Genomic DNA, 23,552 nt, shown 5'->3' with positions numbered 1-23,552 from the left:
CTTCAGTACACCCGGCATCAAGCCCTTTGACCTCCTCCTTTATGCGACCAACGAGCGACGTCGTCCTTGTGCTTCGGTATGCGGCATGACACACGAATAGCAGACGGACACTGCTTCCGGATGCGACTGAGCGCGAGGACCGTCCTGAAGCAGGTAGTGCATCTGGGCCTTCTGCGAGGGGTCCTGATTATGAATGGCAGAGTGTTCACCCAAAAATCCGCGAGCAATGAGTGGTACACACCTCGGAGATGCACTTCACCACATCCGTCTACAGCGCGCGGAGGGAACCGATGAAGTACATGCAAAAAGTCGATACATACAGAAATCGACCGTGTAGCGGAAGTCCCTCTGGAAACCGAGGGATTCGCCTGGTTGCTGAGCATCCGCGTCGCATGTTCTCGCTATCGAAAGTACTCCAAGCGCACTCCAAACTGATTTGTGAGGTCGAGCGTTGGTCCTTGCATGATCGTCAACTGCCATTTCACCTCAAGAGACTTGTAGCCACGCACCCGCTCTTCCAGCGATCGCTCGCAGGCGTCCTTCAAGCTGTTAATGATCCCCTCCTCCCTCCGATCCGCCACCCCTCCAGCACCACTTCCGCCTCTTTGTCATCGACGTCGGCGTTTCCCACAAGGTCGCCGCACACAACGGAATGCCGCGCCACTGAAGCGACGTGCGCGCACAAGTGGGCAACCTGAGTCACTGACTGTGCACGATCACCCGGTCCACCAGTGTGAAACAGTCATAGAATCGCTGCGACGTCTGGCGGTTGCTTCAATTGGAGGGGTTACTGGGCGTTCTTTGGCTTGGATATTCCGACTCGACGATGTTGCGGCAGCTGCAGCTGGGAGGCTGGTGCTCAGGATCGGGAGAAGCAATCTCTCCATCGTCTGGGGAAAAGTCGAGCCCGTCAGAACCTATGCGCGCGGGAAAGAGCGATCTCACCTTGAGGCCTTGAGGGCGTAGAGGGGTACGCTCGCTGTTGGACTTCGCAACATGGACGCTTCGCACTTCAATGTCGCCAGCCTTTGCTTCCCGTCGAATTATGATCGGTCTTCGGGCCGTGAGTTCGAGTCTCCCAAAGTAGCCCCGGCCCCGCCGCCTCGCCGCCCCGGGGTGTGGCTATACCTCACATTTTCGCCTCTACCTCGACCTCGACTTATTCTTCTCAAAACACGAGTATATGACCAGTATTTGCTTCTACATCGTCATCACATCTAAGTACCACTCACAATAACACACTCTCGTGCCCCAGTTGGGAGCGTGGAACCGTGCGCAAATAGATGTAATGTCGCCCCTACTACTTTTTACTCTTCTTCAGCAGCCGAGTGGATCGGCGTGTCCCAGTCGGCGGCTCTTCAGCTTTGCAGGGCTTCTTCGACGAACTATCCTTTGCCGATGGGGCCTTGCGCTTGCGTGATCCTGGGACCTCCACGGGCTCATCGTCCTGGTGCCCCGGGGGCGCCCTCGCGACCTTCGTCCTGTTCTTGGCCTTGGACTTCGTAACCTGATAGAGGGGCGATATCTTCTTCTTCCGCATGAAGTCATCAATGAACTCGGTGTTCAGCGTGGCGAAAGGATGACCGTCGTCGATCAGTTCCTCCTCGAATACAAAGCGCTTCCTGCCGCCAAGCTTCCTTTGGCATTTCGATGTCTCGTCGACTCGATACCAGTCCATGTCCCTGGTGCACGCCATGACACGCAGTACGTTGAACTCGCCGTGCTCCGTCCCTTTCGGGGCATCCGCAATGTCGTCGAAGCCGGTTCTCATTGCCTCCAGCATCTCGTCGATCTCGTCCTGCGCTTTCCGCTTGCTCGCGGCATTCTTGCATTTCTAAAGGAAGTGAGTGAAAAGCCGACGGCAGTCACGATGAAAGCGCACCTTCACTTTGGCAGCGCCCAAGTGCGCTGGGGTGACCGTCCTGATCGCATCCCTGGCAGCATCATTGGCGAGCTTATCCTTCAGGTTCTTCGCCTGCATCAAAACCCAGAAGAGCTTTCCAGCCGCGGGACCGTCGATCAGCCTCATCACGAAGACGAGATCGGGGCCCATGTCCTCGCCCGGTACGCAGAAAGTCTCGGGATAGAGGTGCTTTAAGAAGTCGTAGAAACGTTCCTTCAGTCCCTTGTCACATGCTCCAATACCCATCGAGGCGGCGAAAGCTTGAAAGCCCAGTGGGGTGCCGAACATGTTTTGACAGCTGCATATCTCCAGCTCCCCATTCACATCGCGAAGGATGGAGACGAGTTCGGCGCGCGCTTTGGCCCATTCAGGGATGACCAAGAACCAGAAGAGTTCATCGACGCGCTGCGCTTCATTGAGGACGAAGCGCATGGTGATGTAGAGGATATATTCCTCGAAGCCATCCCGGATCATCGACGAAGAATGATCGGGGATCCGCTGCCCGAAGATCTTGTAAAGTGATGTTCGCGACGTGCCACATTTGTCCACGTCAAAGTACGCGGCACCCTGGAGAAAGACCAAGGGCTCGTCGACATGCGCTTGTTCCGTTTCGTGTTGTCTCGAGAACCTTGCAACACCGTATCGGATCATCTCGTCCTCGTCATCGCCGGAGACAACCTTGACTGTGCCTTGGGTCAGATAACTTGCGACCATGGTGGCGAATGTATCCCGTAAGCTCTCGGCTAGATGTAGCATAGAAATTAGCCATATGTATACGAAAGGTGACCATGGCGACTCACACCAAGTGTCGACAGGAAGAACACATCCCGATTGCGCGACGCTAAAGGTTTTGGCAAGAGGCGGCTCGCGCTTGACATACTCACGCGCGTCTTGTAGATGGCATCCAGTTCGCGCGTGAACGTAGGCATCCAAGACTCTATGGGGCGATTGATAATTGTTCCGGATGAGATCACTGATGAAGTTTGCAAGGAAGCGGGGCCTACGCATGCTAACATTCAGCGCAGCACTATAGCTCGGAAGTGGCGAACTCACCGTCCCCGTAGCCATCTCCATATCCGGTTAAGAAGTCGTTTGCCAGTATTAGTCTCGACCAGGCTTGCAGGAACGAACCGAGAAACATATTTTCGTATAGTATGCTCGTCGTCGAAGCTGCCCAGCGCCTTGGTTATGAGAGAGCTAGCTCTCTTGCCAGACATCGTAAGCAGAGCTTCCGATACCTGACGGGCTGACAATCCTGTGCCCAACCCGAGTATGTTGAAATTCTGGGGCCAGGTGCCGATGACGGTCATGAAGCTCGCAATGATTTGTCGAAGGAAAGGGCGCCCCCCGTCGGGTGCAGATGTCGCCTTGAAGGCAAAAGGGCATTTGTCGAGCAGAAACTGAGCCTCATCGAGAACAATGAGGGCGCGTTCGTCTTTTGCGTGGCCATTTCCCGAGGGCGAGTCCGATTCGGTGTCTGAGTCACAGCCTGACTGAGCGTCTGCGTCTGCGTTGTTGTCGCCGGGGAAATCTCTAGCGATGGAGTTGAGACAGGATGTGAGCGTGGCAATGACTGCGTCCTCGAGTTTGGTGCAGTGATCGCTCAGGAGTTCCGTATGGTTCTCGAGGCTTTTGACGTGGTTGATGATGCGCGATGAAAGCTCGGTGAAAATATCTGCGTTCGGCGAGGGAGGAGGTATGGAAGAGGATACTGATGCGGCGATGTCTTTCTGCGGAAGCACTGGCATCAACTGGAGTAGGAGCCAGGAGCGTTTATGCTCTTGCAATAGCTGCCCCTCCGCGGCCTCGCGTGCAAGCTCGAGGAAGCTCTCGAAAATGGAGAAACGAGCCAAGAGGAGGCAAGCGACGACGATTTTTGCGAGCCTCGCGTTATGTTCGAAAGCACATTCACGCTCGGGGGCAGTCGAGAACCGAGTGGGAACATGGCTGACCACCTCTTCAAGGTAGCGATCCACGAGATTGCTCAGATCCGTGGAGCCGAGGGCATTGCCGTCCACCTTAGCTGTGATGTAGAAGCCGAAGTGAAGGCAGAGTGCCTCGAAGGCTAGCCTAGTTTTCCCGGATCCACTAGTATTGATAAGCCACCTGGCAAGCGTTAGCCACCGAATCAACAACGCGTGAACTCTTACTTGACTTGAGGGGATTCTGGAGAATCAAGAACCTCCCGTATACATTTCTCCATCTCCGGATCGTTTCCGAGGCCATGCAGAAGAAAGTCCGGTACGCCATGTCGTGCAGGGATTTTCAGTCCGCGAATGTAGGACGCGTAGGGTTCAGACTTGCGAGGTTTGTATGACGAAAGCTTGTAGGGCGAGGAGCGGGAGAATCTTCGTAGCATAGGAGTAATGCCATGAATGTATGGTCTTATTACTTGGTCCTGACATGAGAACGTCAATGCCACTCGACCTGGGGATGAACATGGTGACTGTGGCATACCTGGAGGCCGTTGGATAGATCACTGGGGAACATGATTTGCGCCTGTGGTCAGCGAGTTTGCACAGGGAGAGGGAGTTCCAGATAGAGGATGTCGACTTTCGTTGTGCGACGCGGTGAGGATCAGAAGAGAACAGCGAACCGACGCCCAAACAGTGACCGACATCACAGAGCGTGACAGTCACGTGATGACAGCGGTGGGAATACATTACGTAATGTCCACAAGGCATCACGAAGTGGCTTTGTCTTACACCAACTTTACCTCTTGCCATGCTTGACGAACACTTGGAGCGCTTTCGAAAAGAACTACATCGTGTCTTTAGGAAGCGATCGGCCACTCTTCCAACATATAAACCGAGTTCTGGGCCATCGTCATGGAAGGAATTCGTTGCCTCGCTCAAAGTGCCGAAGTACGCATCACAACCGATGCTTATGCTGCAGACCTTTCGCGGCGCGGAGGATCCGAGGCTTTTCCAGGTGCAGCTCCACGAGATCTTCCGCAGAGGTCAACACACGTCAGTCCCTCGGTCGCATCTCACTTCATCCCTTCTAATCTTTGCGTAGCTTATTACAAGATGTTTCGGGAAGTGGAAAGACCAGCCTGGTCATTGAAGGCCTGAGACACCACTGGGGCATGTACTTCGTTGGCGGTATCGATAGCTGGTGCATCGGCTCGAACGACATTACCAAAACGCTCCACGCGCTCTCCAATACCTCCCTAGAGCGTATCATGTGCGAAGAAATCCGCATGAATATGCTCAAGGTTCCCCTCTTGGTTCGCCTCCTGGCTTTCGAGATGTTTGCCGAGACGGTCGATATCTCGAGTGCAACGGAGAAGGATCGCGAGCTGTGGCTCCTTGTGCAGGCCTGCAGCCAGCGTTACTTTCGACCTACGGACGAATACGCGATGCTCACATTCTGGATGCACGCTCGCGAGCCCAATCACATCGACACTGAGATCGAAAACGCCATCACCCGCATTCGCACTCTCACAAAGGACCCCGACTTCCATTTTTTCGCCGTCATCGACGAGGCGCAGGTACTCGCGCCGCGCATGGGATCATGTTCATTAGACGTACCCCAGATCTCACCTCACCGGGAGTTCGCGCGGGCATGGGAAACATATCCATGGCTCACTGTGGTTGTGTCTGGCATAGCTCTGCCCCTAGAGCTGTATCCTCTAGACGGCTCAACCTCGCGTCCTGTCTATCGTATCACGTCCGCTACTGGGTCAGCCGATCGGTCGCGCGTTGCCCGGTATATCAGGAAATATCTCTCACCTGACATCGCCGCCACGAATTCGGGAGAGCGCTTAGTAGCTCGCACGAGCGCCTGGCTCCACGGGAGGTGCGATCGCTCGAAAACGCTCCTTGTGATGCAGCAAACTGACTGCTACGAACAGGCACCGCTTCTCTGCCGCATATGCATCTTTCTACCTGGAACATGGGCCATACGCCCCGCATACACTCTTGGACGACTTCATCAAAAGAATGACCGGCTTCACCCCCTCGGACGGCGAGCGGTTCGTCCGTGAGGAAGCGACGCCTATGAATCACGCGAAGAGCTCGTACCTACCGCTCGAAACCGTCAACAAGCATACACGTACGTCCTCGAGCTCTCTACTTCTATCAAAGACACTGACAAAATTACAGCGCCAATCGTGCGTAGCACCATGCACCACGTCCTGTTCCAATTCCTTGTTACTGGGGAATGCCGGACCAGCTTCGGAAGGGACCGCATCGCCCTGGTCGAAAACGCAGCTGGACGCTTCTGCGATGACAACGCCTCTCAGATCGTGGTCGACGAGCCTCTCTGCCTCGTCTCCGCCGCCCAATGGTTCTGCAGTTCCGAGGCGAAAAGCGCCGGGTTCTTCGAACATGAGCTCATATACAACACCGACGATCCTGACATGTCGAGCGCGCGCGAGCACGCCGTGCTACTCCTGGCGCATGCGCTCAGCGAAGCGCGTCCCCTCACCGACATCTTATCGTTTCCGGGACCGTCACATTCGCGGCAGCGCCTGAAAGCTGAGCTCGTCGAATTCCATCGCTCAGTCGATGGCGGTAGAACCGTATTCTATCCCTTCAGCTATGCACGACTGTCCACGTCTCGCCCAGTGGTCCTCGCCACCAACTGCGCCAGCTACTCTGACGTCCTCGCGTGGCTGCGGCACGAACGCACATCGCCGTTCTGCCTGTTGCCAGACCGGAAGAGCCTCCTATCCGCGATGAGGTTCTCGGATGGGACGTTCTGCTGGGTGGTAGCGCAGACGTCGTCGGAGACCTCGGATGACCTCGCGCGATCCTTCTATCCTCCGGTAAGTCCCGATCTCAAGGCTTTGTGCTCTCGCTTATCGGCTGCAGGGGTCGATCGAGGAGGGCACGTCGCAGGTTATGGCGCTCCTATCCCATATACCCGCACCCTGCGATTTTCTAGGATCGCCGCCAATCCTCCGCGTAACGATCCCATGGCCCTCAGCCAGTCTACTCGCCGACGAGCCCGCTCTCAACATGACGTACCTGGAGTCAATTGCGTCGGGTATCGAACAGAGAGACGTTCTCCTTCGCATTGTCTCCAATGTCATACGGGTCACTGAAGCACACATGCCCGATGCGAGTGAGCTCCTGGACCCCGGACTTGTGAGCCCGACGAAGATGCCCAGCCGGAAGGCTGGCGCAAGGTCTTCGAGGCGTTCGAGAAAGTCGCAGGACAAGTTCTCAAGGCCACCCGAACAGGTACGTCGCACTGCTTCGTTGTCTGCCATATAATGACAGGTGTAATCCAGACACGATATGATCTTCGTCCGCGACGGAAGGAGAGCCCGCCTTCGACAAGTCCTGTTGGTCCGGTGACGCGTAGCATGGCAACGAAAGGTTTTCAGCCCATTGCACAACCCCATCAACGGATAAGAAAGCGTGCGTCATTGGACGACTACGGCCCGCGACCCCAGAAGCTGGCGAAGCGACCCCGTACCGTTGCATAGCACTCTGCCCATAGGAGATCGGTGCACGACGCGCGCGGTAGTCCCTGTATTTATCCGTATTTATGTTCGGCTAGGCTATTCTCACCGCGGTAATTGTAGATTCAGGCATTGTCCATACTAATGGAAAGATTATGTGGGACTTCGGCACTGCTGCGAATTGCTATCGACAGGTAGCTTCGCTCCCTCATTGTACAGCAACAACAGACTCCGGCGTATGCCTCGCGCCCGGGCCGAGATCCATCCCAGCGCCACTTCGACCTTCATCCCGCCATTGTCAGCACCCTTCACTGCCACCTACAAAGTCGTACACCGCCTGTCGCCCCAGCCGTGGACCGCCTGCTCCGAGCCCGACGTCACGTCTCGAACCGGAAATCCCTTTATTGTCTTGTCCATAACGTGCACGACCTGCTCAACGCCTCTGCTTACTGCCCTTTCACGTGTGAGTTCATGCTATTGTCCTCCGTCTCATCATCCCAGGATGTCTTTGCACCTGGCAGTGCTTTCTATCAGTTCGCACGGAGTTGGACTTCGCCCGGACACTGCATACTCTCGCCGTGACCTGTCCAGCTAGACCCGCGAGCACCACTGCCTATTCAGTCACCGGAAGCAAACTCAACGCGCCGAGGACGGACCAATAACCACGGAGACCGGGCACGATGAACGGTCGGCGCACAACAATTGGGAGCGCGGGTGCAAACTATTGTTCTCGCCGCCGAGGTGAGACAGGCCTGGTATAAAAGCAGCGCGAGCGCGAGCCGAAGACCACCTTTTTGCCATCCCGACACGCCATCCTTGTCGAGCTATCTATACTCTTCGACCTTCGACTTTGCCAACTTTCGACTATCTATCTATCCACACCGACTACCACACCAGCCATGGACTCCTTCGACCTCGACCTTGCCGCCCTCATTGCGTCCGCTCCGACCGTGCCTACGATGGCGCCGACTCAGACCACGAACGCGGAGGGCATGACCTACATCGACCTGTCCACCTTCGTCGAGCCCGGACAGCTGCCGGTCGACGAGGAGCGCTCGCACGGGTCGTTCACGGGGTTTTACTGTATCGTGTCGTAGTCACTCGGCACGCGGGCGATGTGCTCGCTCTAAGCGCAGGCGTCTAGTCGAGGTGCGTGCACCATCCTTAGTATGCGACGAAAATACTGACTCGGCGGATTGCAGACACCCTGCACCCCCGCGTCCGAAGCAGACGCCCTCATTCCCTCCACACCACCCACTCGGCGCGCCACCGTCGCGAGTTCAACAACTCCCGACGGTCGTGGCGCCGAGAGCCAACCCAGTCTACCAGCCGTATCTTTATTCTTCAGATATTCGCCCGGACAATCTTGTGCGTGCTCCTCGAATTCCGCTGTCCTCTTCCACGGCTGACCTGCCCCCCAGTTATCCTATCTATTCCGCCCGGTCGCTCTATCGAGTGGCCACGATGCGGTCTTCGGACAGTTCACCTTATTTGATCATGGGTGGCCCGCCCTTGTCGAGGACGGTCAATCCGCCTCCCGATGAGGCAGGCTCACCACCGCCATATGGACAATTCAACTTGCACTTTGGACTTGCTGTAACCTCTATCTCTACTCGCTCTCCTCGTCCCCCGTATTCACCTACCCACCTACGTCCTTGCGCGACATTCTCCCTACCTTGAGCTACCTTCCGCGAGCGAGGCTTTTCTTTTTCTACTGTACTGTCCGCTACTTTATCGCCGCCATTTCCCATGGTTGGCAGATTCCGGGCCTCCTGCCGTACCTATGCGTCCTTGCCTTTGTTCTCGTACCTATGCACCATCATACACGTTGTCAATGTATGCATGCGCCGCTTTTGTGGCAGCTTTGTCTCGTATGGGTGGGCGAGCTTTTGTCGTACACAAATAGCGGTCTTCTTGTCTCGTGCAACGCCGCGCAGGACGGTTCGCTTCCTCTCGAGCGAGCAGTAGTTTTGGGTCAAACGCTGAAATTCCGGAGGCCAGGTCCGAGTAGAGAATGTAGTATGCCCGGTACATACGACGTGATAGACAAGATGGAGTCCGGAACGTCCAGTGCAGTTCAAATCCTGCGGAGCCGGAAGGTCCAACGCGACAATGTCCGGCTCGACCTGCACACAACAAAATGATTCTCCCGCCGAAGCCGATCCCGATTGCGTGAAGAAGTGCATTCGCTCAGAGGCACGCGTTCGCCTCCGAGCGCATGCATTCAGCTCTGGTGAGGGCGTACACCGCTCCCAGAAACCAAAGAGAACGCTCCTCAACGCCTCGTCAGTCGGATGAGGGCGACCATCATGATGAAGAGGATCAAGGTGATGACAATGCACGCAACGACCAGCCAGGTCGTGCTCCCGCTCTTACCGCGGTGGTCCCTGGGCAGAACATTAGCGTTCGACAACTCTTTTGCGTCATGGGGATAGCTCGGAGGGTGCTCGTGAGCAACACGACTGCAGGCCATAGGCAACGCGACCGCGAGTAACAGTCCAAAAGGCAACACCCACCTCAACTTCACCCTCGTACTCGTCAACATGCCCAAGTTGCTCTCCACCTTCTCCCCCGCAGCCTCCACGACCGCCTTGTCCTTGACGAGCGCTTCCTGGAAGTGCAGCGCATTCCGCCGGAGCTGCGCGCTCATCTGCGCGAGCTGGTCCGACAGCTCGGTGTGCAGCGCCTGCGAGTTCTGCAGGAACTTGGGCGCGACGGCCGTGCTTGTTGACGAGGTCGGCAGCGAGGGCGCGGCGAGGGAGAGGAGGGTAGGCATCGTGGTTGTGAGGTCGGGTTGAGTAGATGGGTCGGTGGGTGAGTCGGCGGAGGGCGAGGTGGGTTTGGAGGCGGGGGTGGGGGAGATGATGCTGAGAGGTTCCTGGCCGGGTTCGGAGGGGATGAGGTCCTCGATGGGACCAGGGGCAGACTCGGCGTCGTCCTTGGCAGTATGCTCGGGTGCGGGGGTAGGTTCTGGTCTAGGTGGTAATGGCAGAGGGAGTGAGTTCAGGAGAGGGTCCCGACGTGGTCGTTGTGGGGCGGATTTCTGGTGCAGACGGCGTTAGTGAGGGTATTCGCGCGTAGTGTTGAGGCAGACGCACCTTCTCCACCTCCAGCATGAAGACCTCAACCTTGTCCAATACGGTCTTCATGGCATCGTAGGACTTGGCTTGCCGCCTAGGTATGGGTCAGCGAGGTGACATAGGTATGCGGTGGCGGCACTCACGGCGTCGGGTCGATGTTGTTCAGCTCGATACTCTTGAGTAGACGGCGCGCATACTTGACTTTCTACGGAGGGCAAATCAATACATCCGTCCGAGAACGTTGGGACCCAAACACGCACTTCCAGCGTCCCCAAGCACTTCATCCATGTCTCTGGCCGATCCGTCTCCTGCCAGACCGTGTTCGCAGTCAACTTCTCCAACCGCCGGACCAGACGGCCCAGATTTACTTCATCGTGCGCGCTAGGCTCTAAAGTCACAGCCATAGTGATAGGTGAATAAGTGAAGTGGTGATAGAGACGAAGTTGAGTGTCAAGAACAATAGCAAGGGCGTCAGACGTGGAGGCCGGCTCCCGGCCCGGAACCCCGTCCAGTAATCGCCGGCAGACACCGAGATCAGTGACCGCTGCTCTCCACGCTCGTCACTCTGACTCTCCGCACGACGTCGGCAGAGATCCCATAAATTTTCGAGACTATTCACACTCAATTCCACTCATTCTTGCATAGATCTGCAGTACGATGGCTAGAGGAAACAACAAGCGCGGCCGCGGCGGCCCACCGAACGCAGCAAGAGGCGGGAACGCCGGAGGGCGCGGTACGCCTAGGGGACGCGGCGGGCGAGGCCGCGGGCGCGGGGGGAGGGGAGGCCTGAACAACAGCGGCTATATCCCCTTCGACGAGTTTGACCTCCCGATCCCGCTGTATGACAGTGCGTAGCGGGGTTGATCGCCCTCAGTTGGATGCTCACCGATCCCAGACTCTCCCCGGGGCGGCTTCGCGGGGCGGGCGCGCGGGAATCTGAGGGGGAGGGGGAGCGGTGCGTCCAGCGGACGTGGAACGCCGAGGGGTATCTCGACGCCTAGAGGAAGTGCACCTCCCCGACCCGAGTACGCTAGCCCGATGCGCGGGAATGCGCCATCGACACCAACGAGAGGGGGCATGGGGGCGCGCAATCGCCGCGGTGGGAAGATGGGGTCGTACAATGCGCCGCTGTCGAGTCTCCTCTACGATGAACGACCGCTTCTGCGGCCCATTGTGTTCGTGCGCTCGACGCTCACGGCGACCCTGTTCCAGGAGGAGGAGGAGATCTTCGAGCCTGGAGTGGAGGAGATCGGTGCGTGGTTGTGGCTACCGGATCGTCAATATCTATCTGAACTACATATTTACTCTATCCAGACGACGCCGAGAAGAGCCACGTCCCCACGGCGGATCGCGTTAACCAGGTCTTCCACATCAAGGACGAGGACGATGAGGACAACTCTGCTACTCGTGCAGATGATGGACAAGAGGAGGAGGAACTCGAAGAGATTGACTTCGCCGACATCGGCAAGTTCCAAGAGCGAGTCGACGCAGGCGCGATCGCGATGTCCTCCGTAAAGGAGGTGGAGGAGCGGTTCACGGGGATCCATCTTGGCAAGGGCGTTCAAGAGATGGAGGCCACGGTCACAACTACGACTACGACGGCTATGGAGGCGAATGTGAACATGACAGAGGAGGCAGCGAAGGACATAACAGAGGAGGCTGCGACGGACATGATCGTAGAAGCGGAGCATGTCTCGCACAGGGAGCATGCGAGGGAGAGGGAGATGGACGTGGACGCGGGGTCCACTGCGCAAGCATCACGCGAGGAGAAGGAGTCCGAGGAGCCGCCTCATGGACAGGAGAAGCAGACCGACGATGACGCGACGCGGGCCAATGAGCACGAGAAGCATGTCGAGGAGGAGACGACGGCTACGCACCTCGAAGGGATGCCGCAGCTTGAAGAGACCCGTCAGGTCGAGGTTGAGGTCGTCGAGACGACTACGAAGGTCGAGGTGGTGACCGCACCGGCTTCTGAACCATCTTGCCCCACCGATCCAACGCCTGCATCTGCAGTTACGCGCGAGGTCGCACGAGAAGCCCCGCTCGAAGCTGACCAGGAGGAGCCGCACGAAGTCGGGCAAGAAGAGGCACGCGAAGTCGCGCCGGAGGAGCACACATTCGTCACGGATGCGACACCTACTCTCGTCACCGAAATGGCACCAGTGCCTGCGGTCGGGGACCCGGCGGCCATGGATTCTACTGCAACGTCTACCGAGGAGCACCCTATGTTCTTCGTCGACACTACCCCTGCACCTGTCGATGCCTCATCTACACCCTCGATCGAGGCGCCCGCGCATGCAGCTGAAGAGTCTGATATTACGGCCGATGTGCCTGCGCCTACGGAGGAGCAAGCACCGTTCTTCATCGACACCACCCCGTCCATGATAGACGCACCTACCACTGTCCCCAGCCGCATTGCCCAACTCACTCGCGAGCTACAAGCTGAAGACGAGGTCATCGTCTACGTCGCGCCGCATCCGCGCTCTACACGCGCCACGCCGGCCCCTGCGCCCCCGCCGATGACCTCCATGCTCACCGGGACTACGAGGACGGTCGACGCCGCAACGCTACCCACAGCATGGGCGTCCACACCAGCACCGGCTGCTGCCACCGTCAGTCCTCCCGCACCCGAAACTTTCGCATCCGCCCCACAGCCGTCCACCTCTCAAGCCGGCCCCTCCTTCTCCTTCTCCCGCTCCGGCACCCGCCAGCCGCGCCACGCACCCGCCGTGACGCCCAACGGCCGCGCGCGCTCGCGCATCCGCGAGCGGCAGAAGAACAAGAAGCGGCGGCCCAAGGGCGAGTGGGGCGCGCTCGGCTTCGGCGCCTTTGGCGCGATGCACGAGGAGGAGCTGTGGGCGCCGGACCCGCGGTATGCGGAGCGCAGGAGGGGAGACTCGGACCTGGAGTGGGGGACGGACGATGAGGAGAGTCAAGGTGCGACGGGTGTCGCGGAGGGCATGGAGGTCGACGCGGACTTGGTTGCGGATGAGGGCGCGATGAGGCGCTTTGTGCGGTCGATGGGGGTGGAGGGGCAGCGGCATGTGACGATGGATGATATCCGGGATGGCGAGATACTGAAGGCGGAGGATGAAGACGACGATGAAAGGGGTCCGGAGAGCGAAAGTAGCGACGAGGATGACGACGAAGAGGAAGACCTGTCCGCCGACCTGGAGGCGATCCTGCATCAAGAGGAGGTCGAGATGATGGGCGAGTCCGACGACGATGAGGACAGCGACGATAGCGACGAGGTGGGCGACACGCCGCAGACGAGCTTCCGCAAGCGGCTGGAGCGCATACGCGCGGCGAAGGGGAAGCAGCGGGCAAGTGCGCCGGAGGTTGTTGGCGACTCGGACGACGATATGGAGATGGACATCGGCTGGGAGGTGGACGACTACGAGGCGATGGGTTGTTCGAATGCAGATGCGGACGAGGCGTTCTTGGATCATGTTGATGTAAGCGGCTTCGTACCGGTGTCTGATCATTCGAATGACAGTGCACGCAGAAGCTCCTGGCGGAGAACAAGCACATGTTGAAGGGCAAGGGCAAGAAGCGACACGACAAGCTCTTCAACAACATCCTCAATGGCTCGTTCGATATGGAGGACAGCCTCGACGACCTCGCCCAGTTCAACAAGTTCACGTCGTCCCGTATGTTACGCGTTCAGTTATACCGGCTGAAAGCTCACGTATCCTACAGAGCGCAAGAAGGAGAAGTACGAGAGTCTTCCTGCCGAGTTACAAGAACAATGGGAGAGGGATCGCGCAAAGAAGGCCGCGAACAAGCGCGCACGCCAACTCGCCCGCATGCAAGTCGCCGCCGACCCCCTCGCGCCGAAGAAAGGCGGCAAGAAGATGAAGAAGGCTATTGCCGCCGCGGCGCGCCAGATCGAATCATCCTACGGCCGGGGTGCCATGGCGTACTCCGACGACGAGGACCTCCCGGGCACCATCCACGTCATTCCCAACCGTGTTATCGACATGAGTACCCTCGTCATGGAGATCCGCCGCTTCATCGCGGACATAGGGCGCGTGAGCATGGCGCTGCCGCCCGCGAACAAGGAGACGCGGAAGAAGGTGCACGAGCTGGCGAACGCATTCGGGCTGAAGAGCGAAAGTAAGGGAAAGGGCGAGGCGCGGTACACGACGCTGAGGCGGACGAGTCGGACGGGGTACACGGTGGACGAGCGGAAGATTGGGCGGATCGTGAGAGGGGCCGGCGGGCATGGGGGAATGTTTGGCTCGTCGTCATTTGGTGGGGACAGGGAGAAGGGGAAAAGGGGGAAGGGTGGGGGTGCTCCCGTACGCGTGCCGAGGCACCGAGAGGGAGAGGAGGTGGGCGGGGTGAGTGATGGAACATACGCTATGAGTTGAAGCAAACCTCTGACGACCTTCGTAGACCGCTCCCAAAATTGGCGAGTCCAATGTCGGCTTCAAAATGTTGGCGATGATGGGGTGGCAGGATGGCCAAAGGATTGGTGTGTCTGGCGGATTGGACGCGCCGATCGCGGCCATCATGAAGACGACGAAGCTGGGTCTCGGGGCAACAAACTAGGATTTATCCCATCGTGAGTCTATCTCGATTTCAAGTGTGGTAGAAGATCGCTCATGGCTTCAGTGTATCCATACTAGATATCGTGTGCGAGCACGCACGTCGTGTGTACTGCCATCTTCTGCAATTAATAGAGCTCGCTTCCGTTGCCTCACCACAGGATTACTGCGACGCCTCTTCAGCCCGCTTGCGAGGGTAGCTAGAGAAATTCCACAATGTTGTAAACGCGTTTCCGCGTATATTGATCGCCGAATGGGAGGGGGGCAGGCGGCGTCTGGCAGGACACGTTCTCGCATCGTTCCGCAACGATACGGAACGTCGTTTGTACGCTTTGAGGGGTGCCGACAGCTGCACATTGCATCGCGCGACCTATCAAAGATGAGCTGTCGCCGTTCATCGTTGTAGCCCTGTTGATTGAACGCCTGAGCTAGCGATGGAAGAACATGATCCTGCACGGCGACGTCAACCTCCGTAACATCTGATGGGTGACATCGGGTTCTGGTCGACCATGATATAGCCATCTGTATTTTGCGAGAGGACAACATACAGTTATCATAGAGGAGGCGGAGGGGATGTACAAGCAGTGATCTGGGAGGCCTACAATAATGTCATCGACAACCTCTTTCTCAAGGGTAGTTCTGCCGAAGATGACTGTCATCTCACCGCTTTGTGTTCCAATTGCGCAGATGTACCCTCGCGCTGGAGGCGTCTCTTGAAGTTTCAAAAACGATTCATGCCCCGAGCATTGTATATCAAGGGACAGCGAAGACATTGTGTCATCTGGAGCTGGACTACAGTAGGACCACTGGCTTCTAGGATCATCTATATATCTCTGAACGAGCGTGTGCACGTTGCGGGACTTGCGTAATAGATCTTGAGTCTATTTTCTGGCGACCATACCTGAGGACTCTCCAGAAACTCTGAAGAAAGACTCAACGTAATTCAGTCGCTGTATCTGTAGTAGTAACATCCCCATGTGAGTAGAAGGCACCACGTGTCAGTCACGTGCATTCGGATCAGCACCGTCAAATCACACGGTGCACGTTGCCTCTTGCTTTGTTCATTGTTTTTGCCCGGCTGCAACGCGTCTGCGCGCACGTCCCGTGACTGCAACGAGGTCCTTGCGATATCAAGGTGCAAATTTTGCGTGAGTCACGATCGATCCTCCTCCACATACCACCATGTCGCTCGTCAACGCCACTGACACGGGCGGCAGCTCCCAGTCGACCCAGCCCGTCACCCCAGCTCGCAATCGGCTTTCCACTCTTACATCGAGCCTTGCTACCGACACACCGATGAGCTCGGGCACCGGAGATCCAAACTTCGGGTACAGCATCGTGAAGGATCTCGCCGTCAGGCTGAAGACCGAGTTGAAGCGCCATCATGTCCAGGATGTAGAGATTCCCTCTCCTGTTACCGACGCCCGAACGAAAATCGAGAAGTTCCTGCGGAGTACACCGCTGTACGACGACACCGAACATCGGTGGGTCGACGTGCCATTCGAGCCGAAGAACGAGAAGGAGCTTTACGGTCCCCACACCGCCATCATCAACGCTATCATCGACCGCTTCGGCCTCAGCAACCGTCGACTCATCATGGCCGCCAACATCACCATACACCATGAGACACACGAGCGTGAGAAGCTCGCTACTCGACCAGACTACCTCATCGTCGGGAGGGGGCCTCTTGTCAATGGCAGGAGCAGATTTGGCAACAAGGACAACTTCGACAACGAGTGGGCGGTATATGATCACGCCACCACCGTTGGCGACGGCAAGACTGAGGACAACGCCGCCGTGTTGGACAATGGTATACAGCTGGCTGTCTATGCGAGGTGCGTGTCCTCTATATTCACGAGGCATATTATTGACGTTTATTGCAGGGCGTGCTTCATCCAACAGTGTAACCGCGACTTCGTGTTCGGCTTCATCATGACGGAGAAGTATTTCCGCGTCTACAGCTTCGACCGCTGTGGCATGATGTCCACTGTCAGGGTTGACTACCACGCCGACCCGGTACCCTTTGTTCACGCCATCTGCCTCATTGCGTCGACGGACGCGGACGCTATCGGCTATAACCCTACCATCTACTACGACAAGAACAAGGCCGGCAAGATCACGAGATTTCTCACCTCCACATTCCTCCGCCCTCGCACCAACCGCGATCCCGACCACATGAAGGACCATGTCGAGGAAGACGACCTCGCCGATGGACTCGCCCACATCTCGGTCGATGAGGTCAAGTACGTCGAGGAGGAGATGACGTTCTGCGTTCACAAGAAACCCCTTCACGTGCGCCGTGGTGTCCGTGGCCGGGGTGGCGTCTACTGGTCCGCCGACCGCGAGGGGTGGGGCGCTGTCCTTGTTAAGCAGGCCTACGTCCCCGTGGGTCGGGTTCCCGAGTGGAAGTACTTGAAGAAGGCGGTGGGGTTGATCGGGGTAGGCCAGATGCTCGCCTACGACACCCGGTCCTGGACCGTCTCGCAGGGGCGCTGGCATGGAAAAGATCTTATGGCTGATCGGAAGTACTGCTGCGTCGTCTTGAAGCGGTACGGGAAGTCGGTAGCGGCTTTCAAAACACGCCGAGAGCTCCTGGTTGCTTTTCGCGACGCAATCAACGGTATGTCGACCCAAGTATTCCTGAATCCCGTACTGATCATCATCTATGACAGGGCACTGGAACCTGTGGAAGATTGACATTCTGCACCGGGACGTCAGCATTCACAATATACTGCTCGGGGTCGACGGCGCCGAAGCCGGTTGGGAGGGTGTCCTGATCGACCTCGATATGGCCATCAGTATGCGGCGAACTAGGAGCGACCTTGAAGCGGATTTCCGAACGGTCAGTCGGTCTGTTCATTTCTTTGATTCATCTAATGCTCATGGTGGCGATATAGGGTACCCGCGCGTTTCAGTCCGTTCAGGTTTTGAGGAGCTATGAGTGCAACCTCTCGGACGCCTCGAGCGAGCAGCGTTTCATGCATGACTACGCGGATGACCTGGAAGCCTTCTATTGGTAAGCACAATTCAAGCTTAGCTACTATCTCACTTAACTCACACGCCATAGGTGTCTCTGCTGGATTTGCTTCAGCTTCGACGGTCCCGGAGTCGAGTCCGAGGAAGAAAACCTCTTGCTGAAGAGGTGGCAACACGATGACCCGCGAGAAGCATACGACTCGAAGTCCAACTTCTTGGAAGGTCCTTTCAAGCGTCGCCTGGTCAAGCGATACTTCCAGGATGACGCGTTGATTGAACTCCTCGAGTTTCTCCACGCCGTATTCCAAGTGATGTATGCGCATAAGAGCAGCCTCGTTGAGACAGGTACTGTGCACAATCGCACTCTGGAGCACATCCAGCGGGAGGCGAAGGACACGTACGAACGCGTGATCAAGGCCTTCAATAGAGCCATCGACAGGCTCGGTCCCGAGGGTATGCCCGCCAAGGCGGAGTCTACCGAGCTCCCCTTCGTACTGCCACAGCTTCCTGACGGCCCCCGCCAAGCTTCTCGCGCGCCGGGACAGCCGTCGACGTCTATCTCTTTGGGGAATAAACGCAAGGCATCGGAGGAATCCGACGAGGCTCCGGAGAAGAAGAAGGCGGTCTCTACGGCGCCTCTTATATCCTCGAGCCTGCGTCACTCGGAGTCGTATGACCCTTGAGTGCTGAGCGCCAGGAGCTGCTGAGCTTTATGTATTTTCTATTCGTGTATGTTACAATTTACGGCCATTATATTCCAACTTTGAACCTGTCCCTCGTGCTTGAGATCAAGTACAAGCATCACAAGCCACCAATGTACATAAATTGAAGGTACGATTAGTGGTATAGCGCGACTAACTTTCAGATGCTTGACGTCCGTATCATGGACTTCGACCGGCAGTAACCGTCCAGCACGAAGGTGAATTGCCTTATCGCCTTTGCCCAATGCCTCTAAGGCTCGAATGCTTGAGAGACGGCGTTAGGGAAGGGCGGGAGGAGGGCGGCGTTCGAACACGTAACCCGTGCCATACCTCCGAGCGGAGACAGACGGGGGTCTTCAAAGGAATGCGGGATGAGTCCGAGACGCATCGTTTGAAGCCTCGCCGCTTCGCTTAGAGTAGCCCAGGCGTGCGACCAAGCTTTCAAAGGCCCAACATCAGGTACGACGGACATACGCAGATTGGACCGATCGACTTTCGCGGGGTCGGGGGCGGGGCCCCACAAAGCGGATCGGAGATATGGCCCGGGACATTCACTCGAAACCTACAACCGCCTGTCTCTTGCACTCACCACATCCCGCAGGCTTACACGCATATTTGCCTTCCCCTCCCCTTTTCCTCACCTCAGATGCCGCACAAAGTCAGCGTGGGCTCTACCTCGTCAGGCGGGCGATAGGTTTCGCGCAGGGTCCTTCGATCGAGGCAGCTGAGCGGTCACCGGATAGGTCCTATTGGCTATAGCCCGGCACCGGATTTAGTGGTTAGGATGTAAGTGGGCAGGCAAGGCGTATAACTACCGGAAGCAAGGGGTGAGGAAGACATCCGCTGCACGGTACGCCTCGCTCCGAATTCCAACACCATGCCCTCTGTAGCGCTTAACGGGACCAACGGCGTCAACGGCGCGACCAGTGCTGCGCCACCGAAGGGAGCGAAGCCTAACATTGCGATCTACACGAACGCCAAACATGAGTGCGTGGTCTGTCGGGTGTACCAGAGGAGGCTTTGACGGGCGTTGTGGACAGGTTGTTCCAAAGAGAGATTCCATATCCCGAGATCGGTCCCGACGACTGGTTAGTACTGTCCTCTGATCTACCTTCGTCGTAGAACTGAATATCCCATAGCCTTGTGCAGGTCCGCTGTACCGGTATCTGCGCGTCCGACGTGCATTTCTGGAGATCAGGATGCATCGGTGACATGATCGTTCGCGAGGACATGATCCTCGGTCATGAGAGCGCGGGCGAAGTCCTCGCCGTCGGCGCCAATGTCACCAGCATCAATCCCGGTCAGCGTGTCGCGATCGAGCCCGGTGTACCCTGCGCAGCATGCAAGCACTGCGTCGGTGGTCGGTACAATGTGCGTAGCCTCATACTTCGTTCGATCTTCTCCTCTGAACACGAGATGCTTCAGCTTTGCCCTGAAGTCAAGTTCGCCGCCACCCCACCCACCGACGGCACTCTCCGCCGCTACATGGCGCACCCTGCCAAGTACCTCTTCCCCATCCCCGACCACATGACCTACGCGCAGGCAGCACTCGTCGAGCCCTTCTCCGTCGCCCTCGCCGCTGTCGACAAGTGCAACCCTCGCGTCGGGCAGCCGGTCTTCATCGCTGGCGCGGGCCCCGTCGGACTGGCGACGGCGCTGTGCGTGCGCGCGGCAGGCGCCTCCCCGCTTGTAATCTCCGATCTGGAGGAGAGCCGGTTGGAGCAGGCGAGGCGACTTGGGTTCAACGCGCTGAAGATAGAGTTGAACTGGACGAGGGACGAGGTGGCGCACAAGATCAGGGAGGCGATGGGCGAGCGGTGTGCGCCGGAGATAGTGTTTGAGTGCACGGGGGCGCAGACAAGTATCCAGAGCGCGATCTATGTGGGTATATTCGCGATAAACATACATGGAATGCGACTTACAATCACCACAGGCGGTCGAGGACGGTGGCACCGTCGTGCAGGTCGGCTGCAGCAAGCCCGACGTCGAAATACCATACGCCGCGATGGCATTCCGTGAGGTCAACATCGTCACTACTCTGTAAGCATTTACTTGTATGACTTTGCACACCAAACTGATAGACCTCTCAAGACGCTACCACAGCACATGGGAGAAGATGGTCCGCCTCCTCGGCGACCGCTACTTCGGCGATGTCGACCACCTTGTAACGCACACATTTCCACTCGAGCGCGCCGAAGATGCGTTCAAGCTATGGCTGGACCGCAGTGCGAACGCGATCAAGGTGCAGATCGTAGACGAATCGTAATGCAGAGCCGAACGTGTAGGATGTCGGTGATTTGAGCCGGATACCTGGGGCTTCGAGGGGCAATGTAGTACTATTATTACTAGACACACGCTTTCCGTATTCCATCACCGTAAACCAGCAGATGCTAGGGGCTGTCTACGCAACCTACTTCGGGGGATCGAGCAAGAGTCAAAGCGGGAATCGAACGTGCGAGTTGACCGTGGGAAACCTTGATCATGACGCCACAAATCCTTCGCTACAATTGATTATTGCTTCGGGCGAAGACCATTGTCTGCGTTGTACTCCTCATCAATGAAGAGGTCTATGTACCACGACCACCATGTCTATCATCTCGATGTCTACGGCACCTTGTTTATCTCCTCAGCGAGCGACGCTCAGGTGGTCCAGCCCATAGTTGCGCTGCGTCTGGCGCAACCGAAAGTCACAGTTAATGATGGTATTTCTACAAAGCGACTGACCTCGAATAGCTTCTCTGCCTTTGTACCGTAGCTTGTCTGCAGGTGTCACCATATCATACGAAGACTGGCTACGGCGCGACGCGACGCCAACTAACATTTGCCTCCGAATCTCAGGCTCTTTTGACACCAAGGGGCCTTCGCGGATAGCCACCTACCGCATTCTGTCTCTCACAGTCATGGCTTCCCCGGCACAGAGTACGAACTACGACGAGCGACCAGGATTCCCTCACATCAAGAAGATACTGAACACGCTCGACGGTGCCAGCCTAGCGGTTGCCCTGAAGTACTTCTCGACTGGTGGGAGGCCCCTCTCCTTCTTTGAGATCGAGACGGTCGTGTGGGCGGAGACTTCAATCAGCTTTTGCCTGTCTTCTCTCGACATCGGTCTTTACCAATTGACCCCTAAGTGGGCTGCACGAGAGTACGTAGCAATGAGACGTCAACCGTGTCGAGTACTAACCCACCCCTGCAGCGCTAGGCGCGAGATGCAAGACTGGTTCCTTTGGTCGGGAGGACTCGCTTTGGCGGAAGACGATATCTATGCTTGCTACGCTGAACTTCGCCACCACACGCGCTGGAGCGCCTCGCCATTGCCGAGTGAGTTCGTTTTGCGATCGGAAAGGTCATATCTTATCCCTTTGCCAATTAGCCATCCCACCCACGCCTGACGATCGCGAGCGGGCTACTTTCGTCCGCCTGGAATGCACCTTACGCTTCTACCTAGACTCTCTCGAACCTATGCCTAGCGTATGTCCCCACGCACACCTGCACTTCTGGCTGCTCACCTCCAGTAAGGCTTCTCCCTCCTATTCGATTTCCAGCCCTGTTGCCATCCGCCTAGTGCTCCTCTTCATCTTGCGGACGATCTTCCGGCCTTTCTATGTGTTCTGCATCGGCACTTACCTCGCCGCTACCCTGACGCATGATGCGTTCCGCTTGAAAGACTTCGCTCGCCTTGGAGGGGTTCTCGTCGTTTTCATGGCCTTGAGGTACTTCATATATCCGGACGACGGTGTGTCTCTCTCTTGCGCGCCCCTTCTGCGTGCGACGTCTGATGGACATGCGGTCAGAATACACGATTTCCGGGTTGCGCCAACGGCTGCAGCATGCGGATCGCACAGTCAGGGATTTTTCGGTCTTAAGCAAGGAGCACGTCACATTCTGAAGATCCTCCATGCCGCAGTACAGGACATCCTTCTCAGAATTTATGCTGTAGACGCAGAGTGGGAGGTTCAAGTCAAAGCTCTCCTGGTAACGATTGACAAGCAGGTGAGTTCGCCACTACTTCCGGTTCGCCCGCGCTAAAAGCCAATGCGCGCAGCTGTTTCGTGCACACCGTAATTATAGCACCCCATTGCGGACCTTCCTACGGCAGCTGGCAGAGAGCGACCAGCGCGACTGCCTGCTCCCAGAGCTTGAGAAGTACCTTACGTTCACGAAAGGTCGTGCTCTTAAGATACAATCATTAGATTCTCAGGCGAGCCATGCGTCTTCGTCATCGCCAATGCGACACTGCTTGACGCCAGGACAGCTCAATCTGAGAGAACAGAATCTAGAGGAGCAAGTCGCGGCAACCAACGCGCGGTTGTGCAACGAGCTGGGATCGGATGATCATCTTCTTCAGCGCGAGGTGCTGCACCATCTTTTCCCGCCGGAGACTCAGGAGCATGGGTACAACCTACGCAAGGACTTCATAGACGCCATCTCGCTGCTCGCGTTATACTTTCGGAGCGGCAGAGCAACGTCGGGAATATCCAAACCGTCTGTGGCATCTTTCCTCGTATCATCCTCCTAGGAGTCCTGACGGTATTGTAGGCTGGCCGAACACGTGCGCGCTCGCTTGGTTTGGGCTGGTGGTATGGGGCGCGCCCAGCATGCTATCGATTTGCTTACGCTGTCCATCCTGTTGGGTAAGCAGAAGGGCTATGCGCCTTGGCAGGGTCATTGACATCCATCAGAGCCGACCACGGAGCGCCTTCGGCAGCTGAACGACTGCCTCGAATCTTACTTGCACGAGCACGACCTCGTCGGCCAGTTGCGGGAGTTCCGCAAAGTGAGTGTCATATCGCCAGGGCCATCCTCTCCGCTGACTGAGATACTCGTGCAGCAGAACGTGATCTTCATTCCGCAGTACGAGAAGGGCTTCGCACCCCACTGGCATGGACATCATCAATGACGCATAAAGGTAGGCTGGTCGTGTTTGTC

The 23,552-nt window shown here is 57.2% G+C and overlaps 8 protein-coding genes across 8 annotated transcripts; 6 read left to right on the top strand and 2 right to left on the bottom strand.

Annotated features, from left to right (window-relative positions):
• Positions 1 to 1,017: 1,017 nt before the first annotated feature.
• On the bottom strand, positions 1,018 to 4,393 carry SCHCODRAFT_02584766 (uncharacterized protein; the record flags this gene model as incomplete). Its single annotated transcript, XM_003029132.3, has 6 exons — positions 1,018 to 1,834; positions 1,883 to 2,646; positions 2,704 to 2,903; positions 2,957 to 4,009; positions 4,054 to 4,301; positions 4,361 to 4,393. 6 exons carry the CDS (start codon positions 4,391 to 4,393, stop codon positions 1,301 to 1,303), a joined length of 2,832 nt encoding a protein of 943 aa, XP_003029178.1. The 3' UTR covers positions 1,018 to 1,300.
• Positions 4,394 to 4,612: 219 nt separating this feature from the next.
• SCHCODRAFT_02548417 (uncharacterized protein) lies at positions 4,613 to 7,486 on the top strand. Its single transcript, XM_003029529.3, has 6 exons — positions 4,613 to 4,872; positions 4,922 to 5,704; positions 5,760 to 5,959; positions 6,010 to 6,674; positions 6,721 to 7,092; positions 7,143 to 7,486. Exons 1-6 carry the CDS (start codon positions 4,628 to 4,630, stop codon positions 7,338 to 7,340), a joined length of 2,463 nt encoding a protein of 820 aa, XP_003029575.1. The 5' UTR covers positions 4,613 to 4,627; the 3' UTR covers positions 7,341 to 7,486.
• Positions 7,487 to 8,215: 729 nt separating this feature from the next.
• SCHCODRAFT_02679747 (uncharacterized protein) lies at positions 8,216 to 9,198 on the top strand (the record flags this gene model as incomplete). The annotated part of the gene is made up of 3 exons (XM_003029528.2): positions 8,216 to 8,391; positions 8,519 to 8,684; positions 8,738 to 9,198. The coding sequence occupies 3 exons, from the start codon at positions 8,216 to 8,218 to the stop codon at positions 8,858 to 8,860; spliced, it is 465 nt and encodes a 154-aa protein (XP_003029574.1). The 3' UTR covers positions 8,861 to 9,198.
• An 86-nt stretch (positions 9,199 to 9,284) lies between these two features.
• On the bottom strand, positions 9,285 to 10,871 carry SCHCODRAFT_02633276 (uncharacterized protein). The gene is made up of 5 exons (XM_003029131.2): positions 10,657 to 10,871; positions 10,540 to 10,601; positions 10,415 to 10,490; positions 9,833 to 10,359; positions 9,285 to 9,703 (listed from the first exon to the last, which is right to left on the bottom strand). The coding sequence occupies exons 1-5, from the start codon at positions 10,798 to 10,800 to the stop codon at positions 9,592 to 9,594; spliced, it is 921 nt and encodes a 306-aa protein (XP_003029177.1). The 5' UTR covers positions 10,801 to 10,871; the 3' UTR covers positions 9,285 to 9,591.
• Positions 10,872 to 11,048: 177 nt separating this feature from the next.
• SCHCODRAFT_02633274 (uncharacterized protein) lies at positions 11,049 to 15,220 on the top strand. Its single transcript, XM_003029527.2, has 7 exons — positions 11,049 to 11,243; positions 11,292 to 11,648; positions 11,711 to 13,851; positions 13,902 to 14,046; positions 14,096 to 14,739; positions 14,795 to 14,963; positions 15,014 to 15,220. The coding sequence occupies exons 1-6, from the start codon at positions 11,054 to 11,056 to the stop codon at positions 14,948 to 14,950; spliced, it is 3,633 nt and encodes a 1,210-aa protein (XP_003029573.2). The 5' UTR covers positions 11,049 to 11,053; the 3' UTR covers positions 14,951 to 14,963; positions 15,014 to 15,220.
• A 908-nt stretch (positions 15,221 to 16,128) lies between these two features.
• Positions 16,129 to 18,605, top strand: SCHCODRAFT_02510924 (uncharacterized protein; the record flags this gene model as incomplete). Its single annotated transcript, XM_050343245.1, has 6 exons — positions 16,129 to 16,781; positions 16,830 to 17,424; positions 17,473 to 17,566; positions 17,619 to 17,788; positions 17,844 to 17,962; positions 18,014 to 18,605. 6 exons carry the CDS (start codon positions 16,129 to 16,131, stop codon positions 18,603 to 18,605), a joined length of 2,223 nt encoding a protein of 740 aa, XP_050198693.1.
• Positions 18,606 to 19,331: 726 nt separating this feature from the next.
• SCHCODRAFT_02633266 (GroES-like protein) lies at positions 19,332 to 21,067 on the top strand. Its single transcript, XM_003029525.2, has 6 exons — positions 19,332 to 19,610; positions 19,664 to 19,711; positions 19,763 to 19,994; positions 20,049 to 20,504; positions 20,557 to 20,663; positions 20,715 to 21,067. The coding sequence occupies exons 1-6, from the start codon at positions 19,501 to 19,503 to the stop codon at positions 20,887 to 20,889; spliced, it is 1,128 nt and encodes a 375-aa protein (XP_003029571.1). The 5' UTR covers positions 19,332 to 19,500; the 3' UTR covers positions 20,890 to 21,067.
• A 113-nt stretch (positions 21,068 to 21,180) lies between these two features.
• Positions 21,181 to 23,523, top strand: SCHCODRAFT_02511434 (uncharacterized protein; the record flags this gene model as incomplete). Its single annotated transcript, XM_003029524.2, has 8 exons — positions 21,181 to 21,325; positions 21,390 to 21,768; positions 21,820 to 21,944; positions 21,997 to 22,616; positions 22,669 to 23,108; positions 23,163 to 23,257; positions 23,306 to 23,400; positions 23,455 to 23,523. The coding sequence occupies 8 exons, from the start codon at positions 21,181 to 21,183 to the stop codon at positions 23,521 to 23,523; spliced, it is 1,968 nt and encodes a 655-aa protein (XP_003029570.1).
• Between the last annotated feature and the right edge of the window lie 29 nt (positions 23,524 to 23,552).

This window comes from Schizophyllum commune (genome assembly GCF_000143185.2).
Source record: "Schizophyllum commune H4-8 unplaced genomic scaffold SCHCOscaffold_9, whole genome shotgun sequence".
Taxonomy (NCBI): domain Eukaryota; kingdom Fungi; phylum Basidiomycota; class Agaricomycetes; order Agaricales; family Schizophyllaceae; genus Schizophyllum; species Schizophyllum commune.
The sequence above is the reverse complement of the archived record's forward strand: the minus strand, read 5'-3'. Positions and strand labels throughout refer to the sequence as shown.

Excerpts from the sequence above, each read along its gene's own strand:
- SCHCODRAFT_02548417 (XM_003029529.3), top strand. The coding sequence starts at position 4,628 with ATGCTTGACGAACACTTGGAGCGCTTTCGAAAAGAACTACATCGTGTC. Across the intron at positions 5,960-6,009 it reads AACCGTCAACAAGCATACAC|CGCCAATCGTGCGTAGCACC; the intron begins GTACGTCCTCGA and ends ACAAAATTACAG. Across the intron at positions 7,093-7,142 it reads TCTCAAGGCCACCCGAACAG|ACACGATATGATCTTCGTCC; the intron begins GTACGTCGCACT and ends GGTGTAATCCAG.
- SCHCODRAFT_02633276 (XM_003029131.2), bottom strand. The coding sequence starts at position 10,800 with ATGGCTGTGACTTTAGAGCCTAGCGCGCACGATGAAGTAAATCTGGGC. Across the intron at positions 10,360-10,414 it reads TCATGCTGGAGGTGGAGAAG|AAATCCGCCCCACAACGACC; the intron begins GTGCGTCTGCCT and ends CGTCTGCACCAG. Across the intron at positions 9,704-9,832 it reads AGTACGAGGGTGAAGTTGAG|GGACCACCGCGGTAAGAGCG; the intron begins GTGGGTGTTGCC and ends TGTTCTGCCCAG.
- SCHCODRAFT_02633274 (XM_003029527.2), top strand. The coding sequence starts at position 11,054 with ATGGCTAGAGGAAACAACAAGCGCGGCCGCGGCGGCCCACCGAACGCA. Across the intron at positions 11,244-11,291 it reads CCCGATCCCGCTGTATGACA|ACTCTCCCCGGGGCGGCTTC; the intron begins GTGCGTAGCGGG and ends CACCGATCCCAG. Across the intron at positions 11,649-11,710 it reads GCCTGGAGTGGAGGAGATCG|ACGACGCCGAGAAGAGCCAC; the intron begins GTGCGTGGTTGT and ends TACTCTATCCAG.
- SCHCODRAFT_02633266 (XM_003029525.2), top strand. The coding sequence starts at position 19,501 with ATGCCCTCTGTAGCGCTTAACGGGACCAACGGCGTCAACGGCGCGACC. Across the intron at positions 19,712-19,762 it reads GAGATCGGTCCCGACGACTG|CCTTGTGCAGGTCCGCTGTA; the intron begins GTTAGTACTGTC and ends AATATCCCATAG. Across the intron at positions 20,505-20,556 it reads GTATCCAGAGCGCGATCTAT|GCGGTCGAGGACGGTGGCAC; the intron begins GTGGGTATATTC and ends CAATCACCACAG.